Genomic DNA, 25,085 nt, shown 5'->3' on the forward strand with positions numbered 1-25,085 from the left:
TTAATCGTTCCATATGCACTTAACATAAAAACATTGACAGTAACCGGAATAATGACTTTTCCCCATTGCGGAATTGCCAACCATGGGGACTACTAGTGTCAAAATCCTAAAACTAGGACTAAACCTTGTTTGTGTAAACAACTGGGACCAAAATTGTAATTTACTGTAAATATAAAATATTATATTGGAGCCAGTGATTGCTGCTCTGGAAAAAGGAAATACTTTTTTCAAAAGAGCCAATATACCACCACACCGTCTCTCTCTGCAAAACTCGAATAGGCTGTGACGATAACTGTCTTCTCCTTCCCCATTTCGCATCCCTATTCTCTCTTCACACACAAACACAGCAATGGCCGCCGCATCATCTCCTCGAGAAGACAATGTGTACATGGCAAAACTCGCTGAGCAAGCTGAACGCTACGAAGAAATGGTTGAATTCATGGAAAAAGTCGTCGCCGCCGCGGACGGCAGCGAGGAACTCACCATAGAGGAGCGCAACCTTCTCTCCGTTGCTTACAAGAACGTGATCGGAGCACGGAGGGCTTCCTGGCGTATCATCTCCTCTATCGAGCAGAAAGAGGAGAGCAGAGGCAACGAGGGACACGTTGCGACGATCCGTGATTACAGATCTAAGATCGAGACGGAGCTATCGTCGATCTGCGACGGTATCCTCAAGCTTCTCGATTCGAAGCTCATCGGATCCGCGTCTAGCGGTGATTCCAAGGTTTTCTATCTGAAAATGAAGGGAGATTATTACAGGTATTTGGCTGAATTTAAGACTGGATCTGAGAGGAAAGAAGCTGCTGAGAATACACTCTCTGCTTACAAGGCGGCTCAGGTTAGGGTTTTCTCACTTTTTGCTCTAAATTTTGTTTGAAGAATTTTGTTTTTCACTGTTTCACTTGTTAGCTTTTACACTCTAAACCAGAAGTCAAACCTGAAACTATTCATTCCATGACTTGCATATTAGATTTCCGTTAAATCTTTGCCCTTTCAATCACACTTCTGTAGTTCTTCTAAAATCTAACTCTGAAAATCGAATCTCAAGTTAATACGACTCTATTGCATTCATCCAATGAAAACCGTTACACATTTTTCCATATCGGTGCTCGATTTTTCTTTCACTTTTTTTCCAAAGCAGTCAGAAAAGAATCAAGCTCTCATGGTTGCAGGATATTGCAAATGGAGAACTTGCTCCCACCCATCCTATCCGACTTGGACTTGCACTCAACTTCTCAGTCTTCTACTATGAGATCCTAAATTCACCAGATCGCGCATGCAATCTTGCAAAGCAGGTGAGCAGTAAACTGTATAAAACTTTGAATATAACTGATATTCTCAGATTCACTTGTGATTATTCTGAATTTGACTGGTTGTTTTGTGATTTGCTAGGCTTTTGATGAAGCTATTGCAGAATTGGATACCTTAGGAGAAGATTCCTACAAGGACAGCACCCTGATCATGCAACTTCTTCGTGATAATCTCACTTTATGGACTTCAGACATGCAGGTAGTTTTCTTTTTTTAATTTCAATCTTTATTCCTTACTACTTTAATTAATTAATTTATTTATCAATCTATCATATATTCATACCCAATTGTTGGTTTGAAATAATGCAGGATGACAGTGCTGAAGAAATTAAAGAAGCACCAAAGGCAGATGAGTAACAAAATTCCCTACTCAAGACCTGTTTATGGTTTGTAATTGTTTGCTTTTCGATTGAAAATGCTCTACTTGTTGCTTGAGTATCAACTCGTTAGATTTAGGAATTTAATGATTTTCTATCTTTTTTAATATCATGCTTAATTTCATCTTCCATCATTGCAAACGCTTTTTAGGTTGTGGTTTTATAAGTTAAAAAAATGTTTGTGGTTATATACTTATTATAGGTATATCGTATATGTTTCAATTATTTTTTAAATCTTTATTGTTCATTTCACACATAATTTTGGATTGCTAAAAGTACATGAATCCACCCCCTTTTTAGTGTATTGGATTTATTAGTGACAACAGTCTGTAAAGGAGTCAAATATGGTTTGACTGCTTTTCAGGAAGAGATGCACTTAATGAGTTAATGGTATGCACTTTTGATTCCTTTCTTGTGCTGCTTTACAGTTGGATGGGTTTTGGTACAACTTAAATTTACATAAAAATCACAACATTTTCAATGAATGTAGTGTGTGTGTGTGTCTGTGTATTCGTCCCCTTTCGACCAAAACAATCCATTTTAGTAAGTGCTATCATCATTTTGTTCCACTGGTGAGATACCAAATGATTTAGGAACTTCAAAAAGAATACACCAAAAAGCTCTATTTCTCATTAATCATGAGATATATGAGTATTTGAAAACGGTAAACCTTTTGTAGAGGTTTTTTGTTATAATATTAGATTTTTTCATTAAATTCATTTAACTTGATAGATGATATATATATATTTTTAATTTTTTTAATTATTTAAATTATATTTATCTGCAGTCAATGTTTTATAAAGCTATTTATTTAAGACAAAACTGCAAAAATGGTCCTTGTGGTATGCATTTTTTGAGGTTTTAGTTCAAATCATGATTTTTTTGGATTGATGGTTCTTTTGAGTTAGTTTCGTTGCTTTTTTGGTCCCTCAAAATAGTAAAATGACTGTAATACCTTTGGGGTATTTATTTTTTATTTTTTTTCATTCTTTTTAAATCTAATATTAATTTATTATTTTAATAATAATAAAAATAAGAAGGGACCCACTCTCTCTCTCTTTCTCTCTCTCCCTCTCTCCACTGTATACTCAGATGTACTTTTATTCTTCATCTTCTTCCTATTTCCTTTGCATATTTCTTTATCCTCATGTCCTAGTAGGATTAGCAAAAATTAGAGAGATTTTAAATACTAAAACCCCAAACACCAAAAGAAATTAAACCCCAAATCATCTTCACTGGGGAGATGAATATCACAGATTTAGGTTCCAGAAAGAACATCGAAAGCTAAGAAAAGATACAGAAGAAATTCAAATCTTGATTCGGGTCCAAATCTTTCTAGAATGGTCACTCAAGCTCTAGTAGCGAAGATGACATACCAGAAGCACACATTTTGATGGAATTTAGTGGACAAGTCGTTCACCGGCGGAGGAGGAAGGGTAACAAAAAATCCAAAATCATTAGCAGTCTCTCTCTCTCTCTCTCTCTCTCTCTCTCTCTAACAGATTCATTCCCACACATCCCTCACTACAATCTGAACCTCCCTAATTTGTATTTGTGTGTAGCAACAAAAGAAAATCGCATCCCATCGTTCCTAAATTGATAATCGACCGTAGCTTTGTAGTTAGTTGTGCTTCGATATCATCAATCGATTTCTTTTTTTGGATTGAATATGTTCATTTTTAATCTGATTTTAGGATTTTTCTCATTCTTGGTGTTCTTGAGTCTTTTCCATATTTTACACAAAAATTTAATGTTAGTTTAGATGGATTATTATGGGTGGAATCATCTAAACAATCGATTTGAGTATCTCCAATTGAAATTGTTTTGAGAATCAACTTTCTGGACCATTCTTATTGGTTGTTCTTCATGTGGTGAAATTGGATTGGAAGAATAATCAAATGGTTTACTCCGTTTTTCTTGATGTTGTATGCTCCAACAGATTCAAATGTCCAAATGATATGTTGGATGATTCAAGGAGTAAATTGTTGTGGAAATTTGAGATTTGATACACCGGAACATGAGGATGAAGAAATAGGAAGAAGACGAAGAAAAAAGTGTATTTGTGGGTATACAGTGTGGAGAGAGAGAGAGAGAGGTGGGCCCATTCTTATTTTTTTTATTATTAAAATAAATAAATTTAAAAAGAAATGAAAGAAAAATAGAAAATAAATACTCCAAGGGTATTACAGTCATTTTACTATTTGGAGGGACTAAAAACGCAATGAAACTAGCTCAAAAGGACCACCAATCCAAAAAAATCGTGGTTTGGACTAAAACCCCAAAAAATGCATACACAGAGACTATTTTTGCAATTTTGTCTTTATTTAATTTGATACTTTTAAGCCGCAAACATAACTTAAAGACAAAATTGCAAAAATGGTCTCTGTGGTGTGTATTTTTTTGGGGTTTTAGTCAAAACAATAACTTTTTTGGTTTCGTGATCTTTATGAGTTAGTTTCATTGCGTGTTTGGTCTCTCTGAATGATGAAATGACTGTAATACCTTGAGTTATTTATTTTTCATTTATTTCATTTTTTAAAAATCAAAATACTTATTTATTTATTTAACTAATTAAAAATAAATAAAAGTCTCTCTCTCTCTCTCTCTCTCTCTCTCTCTCTCTCTCTCTCTCTCTCTCTCTCTCTCTCTCTCTCTCTCTCTCTCAAGAAAAAGTAAAAAAAAACACACACTCCACCCCACTTCTTCTTCCCCAACCCATTTTGTTTATCTTAAACTTCACCCATCTAATCTACAATCTCGTGAAGCCTTACTCTTCTTCCTGTGCTTCTTTTCCGGTGAACCACTACCATTACCTCACTTTCCTTAATCTTTGTTGTCTGCTATGCATGGGAATCCATCCAACCCATTCTTTCTCCGACATCAACAACCCCAAGGTCACCAGACCTATTTTTTGATGTTGTATTACCAGCAACACTGATGTGTACTAAATCAGAGTGTAGATTCCAAATTAGAGTTTTTTGTTTAGTTTGAATCTGAACCTGCATTGGAGCCACTACTTGTAACCTAGATTTGATGGTGATTTGTCATTGCAAGATCAATTGGTGTATTTCACCATCGCAGTAACTGAAACTGAGAAACAGAAGCGAGAGTAATGGTGAGGGGTGGTCGACGGGGATGTTACAGCCGGCCAATGGGAGCGATGATGGTGCAGGTGGGTGTGTACATGTATGTGTGTTTTTTTCAATCATCTACAGTTCTTTTAGCTCGTTCAAGCTCTTTCTAGGTTAAATGGAGCTTTGTTCCTTCAACAATAACCTCAGCATCTATAAACAATAAAGTAACAGGATTTGGTGGGTCTATACTCTAGTAACCAATTTCAACATGCTTTTGGAGTCTAGATTGGAAATCGGAGTTTGTTTAGTTTGAGTCTACACTGATCATCAAATTAAGTAGCGTTTTCCAGGAGGGTGTTCAATCCACCATCATAAACTCACAGTGGGGGAAATAATGAAATCAATTGGGTTTTAGTCTATTGATTATTGATTTGGGCTCTCTTGGTATGAGTATCAGGAATGAGGTTTGCGAGTTTAAGGGAAGACGACCAAAAAGAAAAAGAAAATGGAAAGAAAGACTTTTACTTTTTTTAATTAGTTAAATAAACAAGTATTTAGATTTTTAAAAAATGAAAGAAATGAAAAATAAATAACTATGGGGTATTACAGTCATTTCACTGTTCAAAGGGACCAAAAACACAATGAAACTAGCTCAAAAGGACCACAAAACCGAAAAAGTCGGTGTTTGTACTAAAACCCAAAAAAAATGCATACCACAAGGACCATTTTTGCAATTTTGTCTAACTTAAAACATAACCAATTTTATTTTTTGGGTCCTTGTCGCTGCATGAGTGGTAGCTCACGCTCAAAAGTCCCAAGAGAGTTCCCCGGCTTCTTGTGATGAGCGCAGCGCATCAAACGTTATCTATAGATAAGAACGAATCGGATCGACTCGACTGATATGATAGATGGAATGGGGATGGTATAGTTATAAAAGTAAAATATATTATATTATATTTTATGTATATAATATTTTATAATAGAGATTAAAATAATATAGTATATAATATTTGATAAAATAAATAGATTAAAGTTTTTAAGTTTAATTATGGAGTTTTAACCTCATTGAACATTGAAGTTTTAAATTATTACTATTTGACCATTAAAGTTTTAATCATGCTAATAAAGTTCTTAAAATTCTATTTTTGTCACAACAAAAGCCATTAAGACAAGCTTTAACAGGTTTGCAGGCGTAACATCCTTTGGTAGGGCCTATTTAGGTTTGCAGGCGTAACATCCTTTGGTAGGGCCTATTTGAAACCCTCTTTAAGAAAATTAAGTTTTTTAAGTCAGAATTTAATTCATAATTAAGTTTGCAAAAATAAAAAAAAGTTTCAAAACATAACATTTTAAAAGTTGAGGTAGAGAGGTTGTTAACAATTCAAATATCAATAACATTCACTCAAGCTCACCACACAAGTTTTGGTGTTCTCAACATCCATGCTAACTCTTCTACGCATGATTCAATCTTCAACCTGACGTCAAAACTTGTTAGACAATTATTGATTTGCAGAGTAGATTCATTTTGAGTGAGGAGATAGCCATAAATTCATTTTTGTTTTGAGAATGTTTTAAAAAATGTAGAAGTTTTGTTATCAAATTCTTATCAACATTGCCCAAAAAGACCTCATAATTAAATTAAAATTCTTTCTTGAGTAAATTACACGTATGGTCCCTATGGTTTAGGGTAATTTGCGCATTGGTCTCTAACTTATTTTTTTTAACGTGGAAGGTCCCTATTTTGTTTTTGTTATACGATTGGTCCATGTCTTATCTAAAAAAACTATTTTTTTTACTGATTTTTTAATTTAATTAAATAAACACACCTCCATCCCACTCACTCACCTTACCTTACCTATTCTATATTTTTTTTCCTATTTAAATAATAGTATTTTTAGGTAAGATAGAGACTAAACGCGTAACAAAAACAAACAGTAAGGACCAAACACGTAACAATAACAAACAATAAGGACCTTCCGAGTTAAAAAAATAAGTTAGAGACAAAGCACACAAATTAACCCAAACCATAGGGACCATTCTTGTAATTTATTCTTCTTTCTTTCAAAATAAAAAACTCCCAAACGTTTTTAGGGATTTCATAACAAAGATCTTTTCGAAACAAATTCTAATATATCTGATTTTAATATTTCCAAAACAGCTTAAGCGAAATAATGTGGGATTTATTAACCAAAAACAAATCAAGGGTTTACAACCCAAAATCAATAAACCAATCTTAGATCAATATTCTTAAGTAATTTAAAATCAAGACTCTACATACCAGATAAAACAAACAAAAGTGTCATAATTATTTAAGAAATAAACGATCGTGTGTTATAATTATTTTTGGGATCAGAAAAAGAATACTTAAGTTCATATAGTCTTTATCAATAAAATTTTGTCTATGATGACTTTGATAAAAGTTTACACTCGCCTGATGTTCTAAATGCTCATAAACCACCAGGTTAGCCAATTCATAAGTTAGTATTAACAGTTGGTTAGCCAATTCATAAGTTAGTATTAACAGTTGGTGTTCCAGTTACGTTAGTAAGAAATATTAATTTGAAATGCATTTTTGTAAAATTGAACGGGTCTATAGGTTATAGTATAGGTTATAGCATTGGGTAAGCATGTTGTAGAAGCATAGATAATTTCTGAAAGTAATATAGGAAACCTTACATTTATTCCAAGAATGTCTTTGAAACGTTTGAATAAATAGATTCCTTTCACATTTCAAAGACAACAATTTCAATTGAATATATGTTTTGCAATGACAATGAACAAGACTCAATAACAATTGCTGTCGAATGTGAGATTATTTTCTAGACAACCAATGTTCACTCATGAGAAATTATATGGTACATTGTTTACAATAAGCTTAGTTAATGTTGTATTCAAAGAAGTCTTTGGAAATTTATGATTCATAATAATTATTTAAAATATATCAATATTTTTTTTATTAGTATAGATTCAATTACATATTCATTCATCATTTTGTTTGTAACTATTTCAAAAAATTATTTTAAAATATGCTTATTGTTTACATGTTTATATGCAACATAATCATTTAATACATGTCATTAGTCTTTTTATTAGTATATATTTAATTACTTAATTATTCCAAATTTTGTTTATATATTTTTTTTCAACATTTATTTTTAAAAATGTTAAATGTTTATAGTTTGATATTTAATTTTTTTAGTTAATCCGTATAATACACGAAAGTGGCATCGTTTAATGTATATGAAAGTTAGGAAATTGCTTGAGACCTACAACAAATATCGTTATCAATTTTTTTATTCATGTTTACCAATCAAATTCAAGTGTAATTAAATATGACAATATTGTTAATTTTCTTTTGATAAGTACTGGACTATCTAATTATTGATTGATCGTATACAATTTAGTGGTGATTGATATCTCAAAAAATTAAGATATAATTATAATGAGTTTATTTTAATTTCAATTTATTTTAGCTCCTATAAACATTAAAAAAAATCCGTTTTTTTCTTGCATATTATATTCGTCTGGTTCAACTATTTTTCATCATATATGGTGTGTAGACTTCAAAATTTGTATCTATTAAAAAACAATCCAACACCTTTGTTTTATAAAATTTATAATATATATATATATATATATATATATATATATATATATATATATATATATATATATATATATATATATATATATATATATATATAATATTATCAATTAAAAAATAAAATAAATAGATAGTCATTAATGTTTGCACCAAATTTCTCGTAAACGCGTAAAAGACTCTAAATCAGTCTGCATTGACCACCCAAAAAATCTAAGCAACGCAATTCTTACGAAACTCTCCAAGTCTCCGGTCTCCCCCGACCCCACCACACCAGTACTTACACGACTTGATCACACCTTCCAACATTTGGTTTCATCTACCCTCTTTGTGCTTACCATGGCAAATCGTCCTAGAAAATTCATTGACTCATGTGATGATCATAGTTGTCATGAACATCCACCACCACCACCGCCGCTTCCTCCGCCACCAACGTTACCCGATCCGTCATTCTCACCATACCTGATCTTCATGTTCTGTGGTCTTTCTGTGTCGATCTCTTTCATTTGTTACCTCTTATTCGCGGCAAGATATCAAAGTCGCCAAAGAAACAACGAGAATACGGATGAAACCCATGAAGATTTCGTGAACGAGGATCTTGGCCCGGTTGTTCACCATCCTATTTGGTTGATCAATTCCATAGGTCTCGAGCAATCACAGATCGAATCTATCCAAATTTTCAAGTATAAAAGAGACCAAGGGTTAATCGAAGGGACTGATTGTTCGGTTTGTTTGAGTGAGTTTGAAGACGATGAAAGTCTTCGGCTTTTGCCCAAGTGCAGCCATGCCTTTCATGTCCCTTGTATAGATACATGGCTACGTTCACATAAGACCTGTCCTCTGTGTCGAGCTCCGATCATCAAGAACACAAGTGAACCAACTGAGACTGTAATCGATTCAAGTTCGAGTGAGCCAATTAGAACGGAGGAAACGTCCTCAGGCGAGGATTCTGACACTGTTGATCATCACGTGATTGAAGTTCATGAAAATGATGGAGAAGTGGAGAAAACTTGTAGAATTCTGGATGAAACAAGCAGTGGGGTAAGGTCGAATAGTGATTTGGTTGAGCTTCATCGTGTTCAGGGAGATGGGTCTGTAGCAATGAGGAGATCAGTTTCAATGGACGAGTCATCAGCTTCCATTGTTCATATAGCGGTGGCGAACGTTCCTCTTCATGATCAAGAAAGGCCTTTGACTAGTCAAATGTTGATGTCAAAGAAACTAAAAAGCATTCCCAAAAGTGGAAATAAGCTCAAAGGGACGTCGAGCTCTAGCTTTCGCATATATAGTAAAGCAATGAAAAGTTCTTCGTTTGGGCATTCTTCACAAAAGGCTACTAGTGTTACAAACATGTGTCCTCATAATCGATCTTATTAAATTCTAGGCGACTATACTATCAACTATGAATCTTGATGAATGATCCTTCAATCCTTTTACTAGATGATACTTGTTGTAATTATTACTTTGGGAACTTTGACGAGGTTTGTGATTGGAACCGAAGCTCATTTACTTCAAAGTACGAGCACATATATTACGATTCCAATTTCAAACCATGGAATATATTATGATCAATAATTCAATAACTTGATCTTGTCATGATTTTTAATAGTTTGTGCCAATATTTATGTATCACACAATATTGTGGTTCTGAAGAGCCCACATTGTAGCACCTTGATGGCTGTCTTTTTGCTGCCGAAATTCCAATCACAAGCATAAAGGCGACAATGATTGAACACCAATATATATAGACACACATTCACATATATGATATAAAATGAATGTCTTTATTCGTAACATCATTAGACATTAATCACACCATGCACAACCGAGTAGTGTATCATAATTAATATTATTATCAAATAAGGACGAAAAAACCTCAACTTTCCAGCTTACACATAACCATATGATTAAGAAAAGGATTATGGTAGTTGATGTGGTGTTAAGAAACGAAAAAGAATGAAATGGAAACAAAAGAAACAGTGTAAAGCAAAAGGAAACATTCTATATATAAAGATACTGGTGTGTGTACAGTTTTATGTGTTTCACTACGCAACAAAAACATTAAAGTTATTTGGTCTTGTAGAGACACGACATGGCGAATCACCAACAACTCATGCACCCACTAATTTAATCTTTAGTCAGATTTTTTTAATTTCTATTTTGTAAACTTGTCTCATACTAAATCTTCAGGAGTTCGAACATCATATATGCAGAATCAATGAGTAACAATTTATGGCAAATTCGAAGTGTTATTATATATATATATCACAAAATACGAATTATATATAAACCAGTGACCCGATCAAAAGGTGGGGAGTAACAATGAAAGCCATGCTAATAAATTCTAGCACAACTCAAAAACAAACCGAGCCTAACATAAGCAAAAAGCTTGTGATCGAATAACATAATAAAGATCGAAAAAATTATCTTATTTTGGTCTGAAAAAGAAAATACTGAGTTCTTGACCGATGTTACCATCAGGGTCGATGAAATGGAAGGATTCCGATCGAGCCATGGATTTACCAGTAACCCTACTAAAGTTTCCTCTTAGGTACATTATATCCTGTTTTCTTTCGACATCTTTTGCTTTTAAAGTCCCTGCACCTTCATGAACCATTTCCATGTGCTTTAAAACTTTGAGATCGGATGCTGATGGTTGTCTCTTGAATGCAAACCCTACTTTTCTTCCATTACAATACATGGTCCACAATGGAGTAGCCAAGAGAGATTTTTCTGGAGATGCTTCTGAATCATTCGAGCACTCGAGGGCGATCCTCAGATTGCCACTTTTCATTTCGCGGGCGAGAAAGGTGGTGGAGATTGTGAGTTCAAGGAGGAGGACTGGGTTTTGTGATTTAGGGTTTGTTTGGATACAGAAGCTGACTTTTCCGGTGCGTGAGCCGAAGATGGTGCCGGTGATATTGGTGGCGGTGGTCGGGAAGACTAAAGAAGAGGGTTTGCGGTGGTGGTAAGGGTGAATTGGAGGATTGTCGTCGTTGAAATCTGGTCTTTCCACAAGGGTGCAGGTGCAAGCTTGGATGAGTAGTTCCAAGATGGAGCGGAGAAGTCGCCATGAGCGGACTTGTTTATGGCATTCCACGGTGGTGAAGTTGGGTGGAGAAACCGTATGATATGCCATAATTAAGTACGTAGTTATGGCCTATTGATGAGAAAGAAGAAAGCCTTGGGTGAAAGTTACGGGTGGTATACAGGTATAGCGTTTATATAGGGAATTTGGGCAGGTCACAACCCGAAGAAGGGTATATTTAAAATACAAATAATACCTTAAAAAGATATGGCCAATAATGTCCAGGTTGAATAAAATAAAAATAAAAATAAAAATGGGATTGTATTGTATTTGTAGATCGAATTATTACCATGCATTTACATAAGTCAATTTGTTCTTATTCTGATTTAGATTCACTCAAGCAACATAATCTTTTGGTAATATTTTCTGGATTACAGCAAAACGTTATTTAATTGGTTTATTATGCAAATATTTCTGAAAAAAATGATCTATGTTTTTCTTTCGGTAATACGCGGGAGAGATTACTGTTACATCAAATGACTTGAGCGATCGTTGACATTGTCCATACCTAATGATATTGTTTGTACAATCTATGTTTCTCAATTAAATATGGATTAATGTTGTTTATCAAATAACGTCAATCTTTTAAGTATTCTAGTAACAATAATTGACGAGATTGATAGTGGTCTGGTTAGATCGCTGCAGGACATAATGAACTGGATTTTGAACTCATTCCTGTCAATGGGCTTTCTGGTGAGCATGTATCACTTTGAAATATTAGAATATTCACTCGTAATAAAGTAATTATAAAGGGGATTTTCATGCAACTAGGGTATGGTGGATTCAAAAAAGAAAAAAAATATTGGTTTGTTAAACTTATGTCCCACGTGAACTTCCTTGGAAGAGACTGATATGGAATAAAATCTAAACTATCCGTTTCTGTGTAGCATCCAAAGACTTTAATAAGGTAAGATACTTTGATGAAAGGAAATGATCATATGTCTAGGGGGGCTCTTCACTTCAAATTTTTTATTGAAAACTTGGATCTTATTGAAATAAAAATGGAGACAAAACGGTTTACTAGAATGACAAATGATGGTCCTAAGCTAAGCGAATTAGACTAGGGTTAATGATTTTGCAGTATCTTGGCCGGATGCCAGAGTTGTGGCTCTTCCTTGCATCTTGTAAGATCATTATCTCATTCTTCTAAAAAATTGGGAAGATTATAACTTTGGTCCCACATACTTCAACAAGTTTTAACACAACGAATCTAAGTTACATTCTATTGTCTACAGGTTGGTGTCTAGGTGACTCTGGACTATATTTTCTCCCTATATTGCAATTGTCTTGGAAAAATTCAGAAACATAAAGAGATGTATCAAGGATTGGAGATTGAAGATTCAACTTGAAAATTTTAAATTAAGAAAGAAAATACTTTATACCTAAGACAAAGTTAATTAAATGGGTTTGTGAGGGTGAAGATGTTAACTCTTTAGAAAATGTCAAAGATTTCATTGAAAGGAATACCGTATATATACAAAGGAAATCTATAAAACAGGAAACAAACTATTTTAGTCTAAGATACAATAGAATATTATTATATAAACAATATATACGGCTAATACACCCCCTTAGTGTGAGCCGGAGAAGGACGCAGACAAAGACTGGACCGAAAACAGGTGAAAAGCTGTCGTGGCAGGCCTTTGATAAAGATGTATGCGTATTGGTAGTCCGCCGGTATGTGGAGTACACGAACAACACCAATGCGAACCTTTTCTCGTACAAAATGAATTTCAAGCTCCACGTGTTTAGTCTGTTGATGCAGAACTGGATTTTCAGATAAGTATACTGCAAAAATATTATCACAATAGATTAGTGTGGCTTTGCGAGTAGGCACAAATAATTCCAACAATAGGTTACGCAACCAACTAGTTTCTGCAACAGCATTAGCGACGCCTCGGTACTTAGCCTCGACACTAGAACGGGAAATTGTGGGTTGTCGCTTTGATGACCATGCGAAAAGGTTGTTACCCAAAAAAACACAATATCCAGATGTTGAGCGGCGAGAGTCCGGACTCCCCCCCCCCCCCCCCCCCCCCCCCGGTCGGCATCAGAATAGGCAACAAGGTTGTTCGACTTGGAGGGAGAGATAGTGAGGCCGTAATTAAGAGTTCCTTTAAGATAGCGTAAGACCCGTTTCAAGAACTGAAGATGTGGTTCCCGTGGTACATGCATGAAAAGACATATTTGTTGCACCGCATATGTGAGATTCGGCTTGGTAATGGTGAGATACTGTAGCGCCCCGACCAAGCTGTGATAAAGAGAGCCGTCTGGTAAAAGGTTGCCACTCGTTGCACTGAGTTTGGAACCGATATCCACAGGAGTAGCTGAAGGTTTGCAGTCAGGCATGTGAGCACGGGAAATTATGTCAGTGGAATAAGTAGCTTGAGAGAGAAATAATCCATTATTCTGGTTGGAGACATTAATGCCGAGAAAGTAGTGAAGCCTACCAAGATCGGACATAGCAAACTCTGTGGACAAAGATTGAATGATTTGATGCAAAAGAACGGTGTCTGATGCGGTCAAAATAATGTCATCTACATAAAGTAACAAATAAGCCCATCTTAGAACCATTTGTGTAAACGAACAGTGAGCTATCACTAATAGTGTTGCGAAAACCACACTTGGTTATGTATGTAGCAAATCGATCGTACCACGCACGGGGTGCCTGTTTCAAACCATATAGAGATTTCTTAAGGAGGCATACATGATTAGGATGGTGTTGATCAGTGAAGCCGAGTGGTTGAAACATGTAGACCGTCTCATGGAGGTCCCCGTGAAGGAAAGCATTTTTCACATCAAGTTGGTGAATAGACCAACTGCGGGATACAGCCAAGCTCAAAACCGTACGTATAGTGGTTGGTTTGACAACCGGGCTAAAAGTCTCGTCACAATCTATTCCAACCTATTGACTATTTCCATTAATAACCAACCGAGCTTTGTATCGTTGTAAAGTGCCATTTGCATTGAGCTTATGGCGAAATAACCACATGCAACATATGATATTAGTATCCGGTGGCCGAGGTACTAAGACCCAAGTTTTATTATCCATCAAGGCTCGAAATTCATCGGACATGGCTGCGTTCCAATTTGGATCGGACAGGGCCTTGAGGTGGGAGGTGGGGAGGGGGGCACATGTGAGGATGAGGTGACAAAAAGGTTGAAAGGAAGCTTGGGTTTAATTGTTCCCACTTTAGAGCGAGTGGTCATGGAGAGGGATGGGGCGGGAGCGGAAGGAGGTGGTGGGTTTAATTCATGATCATTGGAATTTAGCGGTGGAGATGGAGGGGTGGGGGCTGGCAAAGGATGGGTAGAGGTTTGGCGTTGTCGCCGCTGGTAGGTAATGGGAGTCCGAGGAGTAATAGTGGGCGAGGGAGGAGAAGAGGGTGGGGACTGATTTGAGGGAGTAGGAGGGGATGGGGTGGTGTGGCTATTTTTGGGTGAGGAAAACGAAAAAGAGGTCTCGTTAAATGTGACGTTACGGGATAAAATGATGCGTCCAGAGGAAATGTCAAGGCAACGGTACCCACGAAAATCAGTGGGGTAGCCGAGGAAAATGCAAGGAACGGAGCGAGTGGTGAGCTTATGAGGTCGAGTGGAAGAAATGTTGGGATAACAAGTGCAACCAAAAACACGAATGTGGTCATAGGTGGGGTTTCGACGATATAGAGCAGAAGTAGGGGTGTAGAATTTGAGCTATTGAGTAGGTAAAATATTGTGCAAGTAAAAGGTAGTGTGAAGTGCCTCAACCCAAAAATTAGGGGGTAAGGATGCATGGGTTAGTAAGGTGAGCATGATTTCATTTAGGCGATGAATCATGCATTCCGATTTACCATTTTATTGTGACGTTTGTGGGCATGAGAATCGAAATTGAATGCCGTTTGTTGAAGCAAAGGATTTGAAGGAGTTATTGTCAAATTCACCCCCTAGGTCACACTGAAAATATTTAATAGAGGTGGTGAATTGTGTTTTGATATAAGCATGAAAATTGGAGAACTTAGTAAAAGTTTCAGATTTGAATTTTAGGGGAAAAACCCAAGTATATTGAGAAAAATCATCAACAAGAACTAGGTAATATTTGTACCCATTTTTGTTTGTAACCGATGAAGTCCAAAGATCACAATGCACAATGTCAAACGGTAATAAAGAAGTAGATTGAGAAATAGAAAATGGCAATCGTTTATGCTTAGAAAGTTGACATGAATTACAAACCAAGGTTCTAGCACGTTTATTACAAGGAATAATTTTATTTGAAACTACAAAATCAAAAATCGGTAAGCCAGGATGTCCCAAACGATCATGCCAAAAATCTTGAAAACTGAAAGTTAAGATAGTGGATTCTGAAACTGGATAGGTGATGGGATAAAGTTGACTTGAGATATTGTGGCGGGAGAGGATCGTCCCACTCTTGTACTCCTTCACAGAAACATGGGGGTCAAATTCGATGGACACATCATTATTAATAGTAAATTGTCGAACGAAAATAAGATTCTTAATAATTGTTGGGAGTATAAAGGATATTTTTAAGTTGTAGGTCACGGGTGGGATTGGAAGGGTTGAGTTGCTCGATCCAGGAATGTCCAGGTGGAACAAGCCATGGAGAATGGGAACGAGAAGCACCACGAGAGGAACCTGGAGCAGATCTATTGGAAGGGGTGCGATCATGACCTGATGAAGGACCATAAGCATTTGACCTGCGATTTGATTGTCGAGTTTGTCCCCGACCATTAAATTTCTGGTTACCACCAGTCGGGTTTGGCTGAAATGCGACGGCTAAGGCAGCAAGGGGGACATAGTCTCTCGGGCAGATTGGCGGTGGTGTTCCAATTGCAACGTACTACAAGCTGACTCCCAAGAGGGTAAAGTTTGATTGATGTATGAAGCAACAGTGTCATATTTTGAGGGTAAGCCACGAACAAGCTGTAAGACTAACCTTTGTTCATTAACAGAGCTGTCCACATCATTGAGTTGATCTGCAAGTTCCTTAAGCTTTTGACAGTAAAATTCAAGAGACATCATGGACTTGAGGGTAAGATTATTGAACTCGTGCTCAAGAGCAGCAACTCTTGCAACTGTGTTGTTAAGGAAAATGGTATGGATGCAGAGCTAGGCTTGATGGGCAGTGGAGTTAGTAACAAGGACATGCATGAGGATATCATCAGATAAAGTGCCATAAATCCACTGCAAAACAATGGCATCAATCTTAGCCCATTCTTCATAACCGAGATCATTTTTTGCTGGTGGAGTAGTACCATTAATATGAGATGTAACACTGTATCCCTTGGCATGGAGTTGAAAGAAACGAACCCAAGAAGAGTATGAAACCTTTACACCATCTAGTACCCTGACCTTATTCTGAATGTTGGTCACGGTATAGATAGGGTGGATTGCTTTGGGGTTAGAAGAAGATGCTGATTTGTCTTCCGATATTGAAAAGAAAACAATACGGGTAAATAATGATAGAAAAAAGAGTATTGAGAGTACTACCGATCACAAGAGAAGGTCGGTGGCAAATGTCAAGTCGTAGCTTGATGGCGGCGGGATTAGGTCAAAAGAGAATCGATATAGTGTTGTGGCTCTGATACCATGTTAACTCTTTAGAAAAGGTCAAAAATTTCATTGAAACGAATACCGTATATATACAAAGGAAATCTATAAAATAGGAAACAAACTATTTTAATCTAAGCTACAACATAATATTATTATATAAATAATATATATGACTAATAGAAGAAACTTTGGCTACTTTTACAAATTCATAATAGGAATCGTAAATTTTAAAACTTGGTTCATCTTACTGTCACTGATGTCTGACCGAGGACCCCGATAGTATCAAGTTTCTTTCTAATAGATTTTTGGAAAACACTCCAACTAGACCATGGCTTACCAGTATTAAATTCAAGAAGCTTTTGGCCAACCAAATAACCATGTTAGAAGCACCATTTTCTCTAGATGTAAAAAAAGTTGTTTGGTGTTGTGGTAGTGATAAAGCACCTAGGTCTATATAATGGGTTCTCATTCACTTTATCAAAAGCATATGGGAAATTATAAGGGCATACATATTTCTTGAATATTTCCAATTCGAGAGGTACTTCTACTTTGAAAAGGATAGTAATTCCATATTCAGAGAGGTGCTTCTACTTTGATAATGATAGTAGTAATTCCATATTCATAACACTGGAGCCAAAAGTGAGATATTTGATTTCTCTATCCTTCTATAGGCCAATCAACCTTATTGGTTGGTATATACAAGATTGTTACAAAAGTGTTTGTGGAGAGACTAAATATACTCATTGATTAATCGATTATTGGAAAAACCTAAGCATCTTTCATCAAATGTAGGATTATTCTTGATGGACCCTTAATTCTCAAATATATTATTTCTTAGGAGAAAAAGGATCAAAAGAAACCTTGCATATTAAAAATTGAATTTGAAAAGACATTTGATTCCTTTACTTGCGGGTTCTTAGATTGTATTATGGATAAAATGTGTTTTGGATGTAAATTCCATATTTGGATACATATTTGTCTCCAGTCGACTTATTCCTCAATTGTTATCAACGTATCTCCCACCAAAGAGTTCAAAATAGAGAGAGTAATCCGACAAAGGTATCTTCATGCTACTCTTTCTTTTCATCATTACAACAAAGGTTTTGAGTATTTCATTTCTTAAGGCTACCAAAAAAGGTATTTTCAAGAGGCAAGACTACCAAAAGGGTATATTTAAGGGGGTGTGGCTTCATAAAAATAGGACCTTGATCTCCACCGTTTAATACATGAAATGTATATTATGGGTCAATTATGTTTTGACAATGCTTATATGTTTTCAATTGGCATGTTGGAATATGGTGATACTTTAAAATCATAAAATACGTAACGAAAGCAAACTTAAATATAATCACAATCCCTAAGGATCACAAGTTCATAGACTTGTTGTAATAAACTAGAACCCTAGAGAGAGAAGATTGAATGCTACCTTTTTTGATGGTTAATTCCTTTAGGATTTTCTTGGATGATGGAAAGTACAAACTAAAACTCATTTAATGTGGTAGTAAATAAAGATGACGATCTATGGAAGATAACTTGATATTTTTTCTTCCTTAAGGACAAAATCAAAACCCTAGCTTGAGATGATGGGTATGCTGATATATATATATATATACACACACACACACACACAAAGAGAGAGAGAGAGAGAGAGAGAGAGAGAGAGAGAGAGGGAGGAAACATATAACAAGAGGACAGAAGAAGGAAAGGATGTACGGTTCTCATGGGATTTCAACACAACATACAATCCTATGTGTGCATGCAACCGAAATAAGATCTATGTCTTCTTTAATTGAACATACATTATGAACAACAATTCAATAAACCCTAGATCTATGATAAATAATCGAAAATCACATAATAATAGTTATGATACATACCTTTGATTGTTATGAAGAAATAACAATCCAAAACCTTGAAGATGTGGAAGCTTGAGAGCAAGTGTCAGAAGTGTAACACCTCTAATGAATCACAAACACACTTAGCAAGAGGATGAGATATGAGAGGGAGGAGGAAGCTTCAATTTTTGGCTATAAATCTCTAGGGTTTCATGTGCCGAATATACCAAGGGCTAGGGTCTTTATATAGTGAGGTAACTTAGAGCCAAAGCTAGGGCTAGAAGTAGGAAACCCTAATTGCTTTGCTTAAGGACCAAGCAACCCTAAACCTTCCATCTAATAGCCCTTGATGAAAATTACAGGGCCTTCCTAGAAGTTTTCATCCAAGCCTCTTTAGGTAGGTTTAGAGCTTCTTTCCTTAACTATAAATAAATTGCCAAACAGCCTCTGAACTTTTAATTAATTCAATTAATCCCAAAATTAATTTCAAATAATTTTTGATTAACTATTAATGAAATAATATGATTTGCTATTAATATATTATTTCCATAATACACTAATAAATCATTCATTTCAATTTTTATTAATCAAATAATAAATTCTTCCTCTTTCTCAATAGATCATCCTGTCTAGTTGCTAGTATGAAGGCAACCTAAAAGGACTATGCTACTATAAATTCAAGTATATATACCAATTATAGTTATGGGCTTAGACACCTAATCCAACGACCTCCCATTTGGATAAATTTTAATAACAATAGCTGTCAATATAACTTAAAGAATTGATTAGCAAGTTGTAACTCTTAAAGTCGCTGTCAAACTTTGACCTAGTCAGATATGAGTCCTAAGATAAATAATCATATAATCCTCCATTCTGCAAGATATCATGTGGACAAACAATATGGAACTTAGTCAATCTCATTGTCTAATACTTTGTTTCCCGATTTTTGATTTGTAATGGCAAAGAACTACTAATTGAACACATCAATTTAGCCTTGGTCGGGCGCGACACATAAGTCAAAACCAAATTATCGAGGGGCCCAAGATATCACTTTTCCCGTTAGGGCAAAAGGAATAGATAAAAGTTGACTTGTATGCTTGTACTATTTACTCATCAAATCAGGCACAACAATATGTTTTATAACATCAAGTTACTGATGCGTTTACATATCATCAATGCACAACCAACTCATAAACAACAACTCATATATCTCTGTTTAAAGATCATTATATATTATCGTCTTTGAATTACTCGTGATAAATTCTATGAAGTAATTCTCTGAGTGTGGGTTAATCAAATACTTAAATTCTCCATTTCAAAAGTACTCATGAATGCTGCAACAAACTTTTGCTATGTCTAAAACGTTAGACAATCTACAGTCCAATTTATGACGGTATTGGTTCACTACTTACTTCCAAAAGTTTGACTGAATGTGGATATTTGAATAATCTAGTTATTCAGGAAGTAAAACATGAAAAATGAAACACAATAATAAATAATTAACAAAAGATAGTAAACAATACTCATAAATAAATCTCCATTAATTATTCATCAAATGTCGGTTACATTTATTTTGTTACAAGTTTCTAAATATCTATCTAATTACTAAAAATAATATCATCCTTCAGACCAATGCTCCTTGCATGCTGAATGTGCTTAACCCTACTCAGACCCCTTGTGAGGGGATCTGCATGATTCTCTTCTGATGATACCCTCCTCACGAGGAGATGTTCTTCTTCCACTCTATGTATGAGAAAATGGTATTTTATGTCGATATGTCTTCATCTACCATGATCTTTTGGTTCCTTAGTTAAGGCAACCACTCCTTCATTATCACAGAAAATCTCCATTGGCTCCTTTATGGCTGGCACAACTCCAAGGTCACCGATGAAGCTCTTCAACCATATAGCCTCCTTCGATGCTTTGCTTGCAGCTATGTACTTTGATTAACAGGTGGAATCAACCACAGTCTCCTATTCAAAACTTTTCCAAGTTATTGCTCCTCTATTAAGGGTAAACACCCAACCATATTGAGAGTAGAAATTAACTTTCACTGTCTGAAAACCGGCGTCACTATACCCAGTTAGTCTCAAGTTATCACTACCACCAACCACAAGGACCCGATCCTTAGTTCTTCGCAGATACTTAAGAATATTCTTGACTGCTATCCAATGAGATTTACTTGTATTTTCTTGATATCGACTAACCATGCTCAAAGCAAAACCCACATCAGGATGAGTACATGTCATAGCATACATGATCGATCCAACAACAAAAGCATATGGAACTCGACTCATTTCTGCTATCTCTGCATCAGTACTCGGACTCTAAGTCATACTAAGTTTGGTATTACTCTAGATAGGTAACTCTCCTTTCTTGGAATTCTCCATGCAAAAACGTTTTAAAACTTTATCCAAATACGTACTTTGACTAAGGCCAATTAGTCTTTTATTCCTATTTCTCAAAATCCTTATCCCTAGGATACAAGTAGCCTTTCCCAGATCCTTCATAGTGAAACACTTTCCAAGCCAAGACTTAACTTCTTGCAAAGTTGGAATGTTGTTTCTCATAAGGAGTATGTCATCAACATACAACACTAGGAAGGTCATTATACTCCCACTAGCCTTGACATATACACAAGATTCATCCTTACTTCTAGAGAAGCTAAACTCTTTAACTTTCTTGTCAAAGAAAAGATTCCATCTACAAGAAGCTTGTTTTAAACTATAGATTGATTTCTCAAGCTTACACTCTCTATTGGGATATCTAGCATCCACAAAACCCTTTGGCTGACTCATATAAACATCCTCAGCCAACTTCCCACTAAGGAAATCGGTTTTGACATCCATCTGCCAAATTTCATAGTCATTAAATGAATCTATTGTTGGGTTTTAGCCATAAGAACTCTCCTATGTGCGCATGCAAAACCCTAATGCTTGGATCTAGGCTTTCTAATAAACATGCTTTTGAATCCAAGACTTCTAATGGCTAATTAGGTTAAATAACAATATTAAAACAGATCTAGAATCATACCTTTGAATCCCTTGTTGATCTTGTTTGTCTTGGAGCTTCTAGAGTCACAATTGTCACTCCTCTAATGGCTTACAAACACCAATAGGAAGCAAGATGATTTAGGAGAGAGGAGAGGGAAGGAATTCGACCAGAGGTTCCTTGCTTAAGGTTGTGTGTCGAACTCCCACATCCATAGGGTCTATTTATACTATCAGACTCCTGAAGGGTTTCACCCTAAACCCTAATTGGATAATCTTCTCTTAAGGCTATCCAAATCCATTCCATAGATAACCCTATGGAAGATTTTGAGCTATCCTAAAGCTCTTAGAATCCGTCCAAGGTGTATCCTAATGGATTTATAGTCTAAAGTCTAACTATCAAACAATTGACAGTTTATACCCTCTTATTTAATTAATCTCTTTAAGTCACCAAATTAATACCAATTAATTTATGACTTATATTAATCAAATAGCTAAATATTATTCCTTATAATATTTACTCTCTCTTAACAAATCATCCTTCAAGTTGCTATGGTGAAGGCAACCCAAAAGGACCATGCACCACCGAATATAGTTATAGCCTTAGACACTATTCCAACAGTCTCCCACTTGGATAAGTCTAATAACTATACAAGTACAATACGGTTTGCAATCGTAGCTCTCAAAGACGCTGTCAACTCTGATCTAATCAATCTTGTCCTTTAGATAAGGGATCGTACAGTCCTCTGTTAGATATCATGCTGACAATCCTATGGAATGGTTAGTCTAGCATTTAGATTTCTCGATCTTCGATTTATTTGACATAGAACTTAATCGAACACATCAATTCAGTTCTGACCGGGTCCGGCACATAAGTCAAATCAAATCATCGAGTGGCCAAGATATCTCTTCTATCCTCTTAGGATAAAATCTACAGATAAACTTCGACTTATATGCATTTACTTATTCATTAACCAACTATACACAACAATGCGTTTTATAACATCAAGTTACTGATGCGTTTTCGCATTATCAATGCACAATCAATTAACAAATAATAAACCATATATCTAGGTTTTAAGACCATATGATATTATCGTCTTGCGATCACCTTTTATATCGTATTCGATAAGGTGATTCCAGCAAGCGCGGGTTTATTCCAATGCTCAAAACCAGTTCATAAGCACTCATGAACGTTGCAGCAACCCTTGCTATGTCTAACACCATTTAGACACTCTACACTCCAATTCATGACAATCTTCATTCATATCTACTCCCAACATATGAACGATTGTGGACCATTTGAATAATTCGATTATTCCTAATGAACTCAATTATTCTGGAAGTCAAAACATGCAAAGTGAAACAATAGTTAAACAACTAACATGTGATAGTAACTTTACTCATAAATAAAACTCCTTTATTTAATCATCAAATGTCAATTACATTTATCTATTATACGTTTCTAATACTATCTAATCTATGCTAATATCATCCTTCAGCCCAATACTCCTAGCATGCTGCAAGTGCTTAACCCTACTCAGTCCCTTCGTAAGCGGATCTGCTGGGTTATCTTCTGATGATATCCTCTTCACTACGAGTTGTCCTTCTTCTACACGATGTCTAATGAAGTGATATTTTCTGTCGATATGTCGAGATCTACCTGTTGGAATAGTGTCTAAGGCTATAACTATATTCGGTGGTGCATGGTCCTTTTGGGTTGCCTTCACCATAGCAACTTGAAGGATGATTTTATTAAGAGAGAGTAAATATTATAAGGAATAATATTTAGCTATTTGATTAATATAAGTCATAAGTTAATTGGTATTAATTTGGTGACTTAAAGAGATTAATTAAATAAGAGGGTATAAACTGTCAATTGTTTGATAGTTAGACTTTAGACTGTAAATCCATTAGGATGGACTTTGGACGGATTCTAAGAGCTTTAGGATAGCTCAAATCGTCCATAGGGTTATCTATGGAATGGATTTGGATAGCCTTAAGAGAAGATTATCCAATTAGGGTTTAGGGTGAAACCCTTAAGGAGTCTAAAGGTATAAATAGGCCCTTGGGATGTGGAATTCGTGTACAATCTTTCAGAACCTAAAGCAAGGAACCTCTGGTCGAATTCCATCCCCTCTCCTCTCTCCTAAATCATCTTGCTTGCTATTGGTGTTTGTAAGCCATTAGAGGAGTGACATTTGTGACTCTAGAAGCTCCAAGACAAACAAGATCAACAAGGGATTCAAAGGTATGATTCTAGATCTGTTTCATCATTGTTATTTAGTCTAATTAGCTATTAGAAGTCTTGGATTCAAAAGCATGTTTATTAGAAAGCCTAGATCCAAGCAATAGGGTTTTGCATGCGCACATAGGAAAGTTCTTATGGCTAAAAGCCAATAGTGGTATCAGAGCCTAGATTGGTTTTCTTTAAATTGTTGCTTGAATAACTGAAACAAACCTGCAAATTTCGATTTTTTGGGTTTTGAGTCACTGACTCGTCGAGTTCTAAGGTGGACTCGTCGAGTAGGCCTGACTCGGCGAGTCCCTTTGTGCACTCGGCGAGTCCAAGCGTCAGGAAGGGCCAAATTCGGGATTTCTTTGTGTTTATCTTATCCAAACTTTCCATAAACTAATTAGATCAATATGAATCCGATTTCTTGATAAATATAAGTGTTATCTTGATCTAGTTAAAGGTAATTATCAACTAATTAAATATTTAGTTTCCTTATATGATAATTAATTAATTATTTTGATTATTTTTGGTAATTATCTTCAAAGAAATCAAAGATAAATCAAATAAAGATAATTAAGATATTAATTGTTAATTGAAATTATTTGTTATTTGATCCTCCATATTTTAAATGTTTAAAACCTACCCTATAGTTTTGAAATTTATATTTGTGATTAAAAGTTCTAATTTAGACAACTTAAATTTCAATCCCTAGATTTTAAAAGTTTAAAATACAACCCTATACTTATATGATATTACTAGAATAATATATATATGTATAACTAAATGCTAGTCTTACCGCTAGTAGGCCTCATTCACGAAGCCGATCTATAAGGTGGGTATAAGGTTGCGGCCTATAAAATGGCGCTTAATGGGTGTACACTCACACCCACCGCTTGCTTGATTGGTGGAGGGTCGTTAGCCGAACGGGTAGGATAGAGCAACCTCATCCTCTCATTAAAAGTATAATAAGAAATACGAAGTAACTAAACTTTCTTTTAAAATTTCCCAATCTTAGTTACTTTAG

General features: G+C 35.5%; 3 protein-coding genes across 3 annotated transcripts; 2 read left to right on the forward strand and 1 right to left on the reverse strand.

Moving 5' to 3' along the window:
- Positions 1-214: 214 nt before the first annotated feature.
- Positions 215-1,821, forward strand: LOC145031627 (14-3-3-like protein). The gene is made up of 4 exons (XM_078980220.1): positions 215-838; positions 1,173-1,295; positions 1,393-1,509; positions 1,620-1,821. The coding sequence occupies exons 1-4, from the start codon at positions 350-352 to the stop codon at positions 1,665-1,667; spliced, it is 777 nt and encodes a 258-aa protein (XP_078836346.1). The 5' UTR covers positions 215-349; the 3' UTR covers positions 1,668-1,821.
- A 6,830-nt stretch (positions 1,822-8,651) lies between these two features.
- LOC145031628 (RING-H2 finger protein ATL52-like) lies at positions 8,652-9,968 on the forward strand. Its single transcript, XM_078980222.1, has one exon. The coding sequence runs from the start codon at positions 8,702-8,704 to the stop codon at positions 9,737-9,739; it is 1,038 nt and encodes a 345-aa protein (XP_078836348.1). The 5' UTR covers positions 8,652-8,701; the 3' UTR covers positions 9,740-9,968.
- Positions 9,969-10,627: 659 nt separating this feature from the next.
- On the reverse strand, positions 10,628-11,570 carry LOC145029093 (MIZU-KUSSEI-like protein (Protein of unknown function, DUF617)). The gene has a single exon (XM_078977714.1). It carries the CDS (start codon positions 11,499-11,501, stop codon positions 10,791-10,793), a length of 711 nt encoding a protein of 236 aa, XP_078833840.1. The 5' UTR covers positions 11,502-11,570; the 3' UTR covers positions 10,628-10,790.
- Positions 11,571-25,085: the final 13,515 nt, after the last annotated feature.

The sequence above is a fragment of the Lactuca saligna genome, chromosome 2 (assembly GCF_052625555.1).
Source record: "Lactuca saligna cultivar CGN05327 chromosome 2, ASM5262555v1, whole genome shotgun sequence".
Taxonomy (NCBI): Eukaryota; Viridiplantae; Streptophyta; class Magnoliopsida; order Asterales; family Asteraceae; genus Lactuca; species Lactuca saligna.

Bases quoted from the DNA above. Each gene is read 5' to 3' on its own strand.
- LOC145031627 (XM_078980220.1), top strand. From the start codon at position 350: ATGGCCGCCGCATCATCTCCTCGAGAAGACAATGTGTACATGGCAAAA. The intron at 839-1,172 runs GTTAGGGTTTTC...TCATGGTTGCAG, and splicing joins CTGCTTACAAGGCGGCTCAG to GATATTGCAAATGGAGAACT. The intron at 1,510-1,619 runs GTAGTTTTCTTT...GAAATAATGCAG, and splicing joins TATGGACTTCAGACATGCAG to GATGACAGTGCTGAAGAAAT.
- LOC145031628 (XM_078980222.1), top strand. From the start codon at position 8,702: ATGGCAAATCGTCCTAGAAAATTCATTGACTCATGTGATGATCATAGT.
- LOC145029093 (XM_078977714.1), bottom strand. From the start codon at position 11,501: ATGGCATATCATACGGTTTCTCCACCCAACTTCACCACCGTGGAATGC.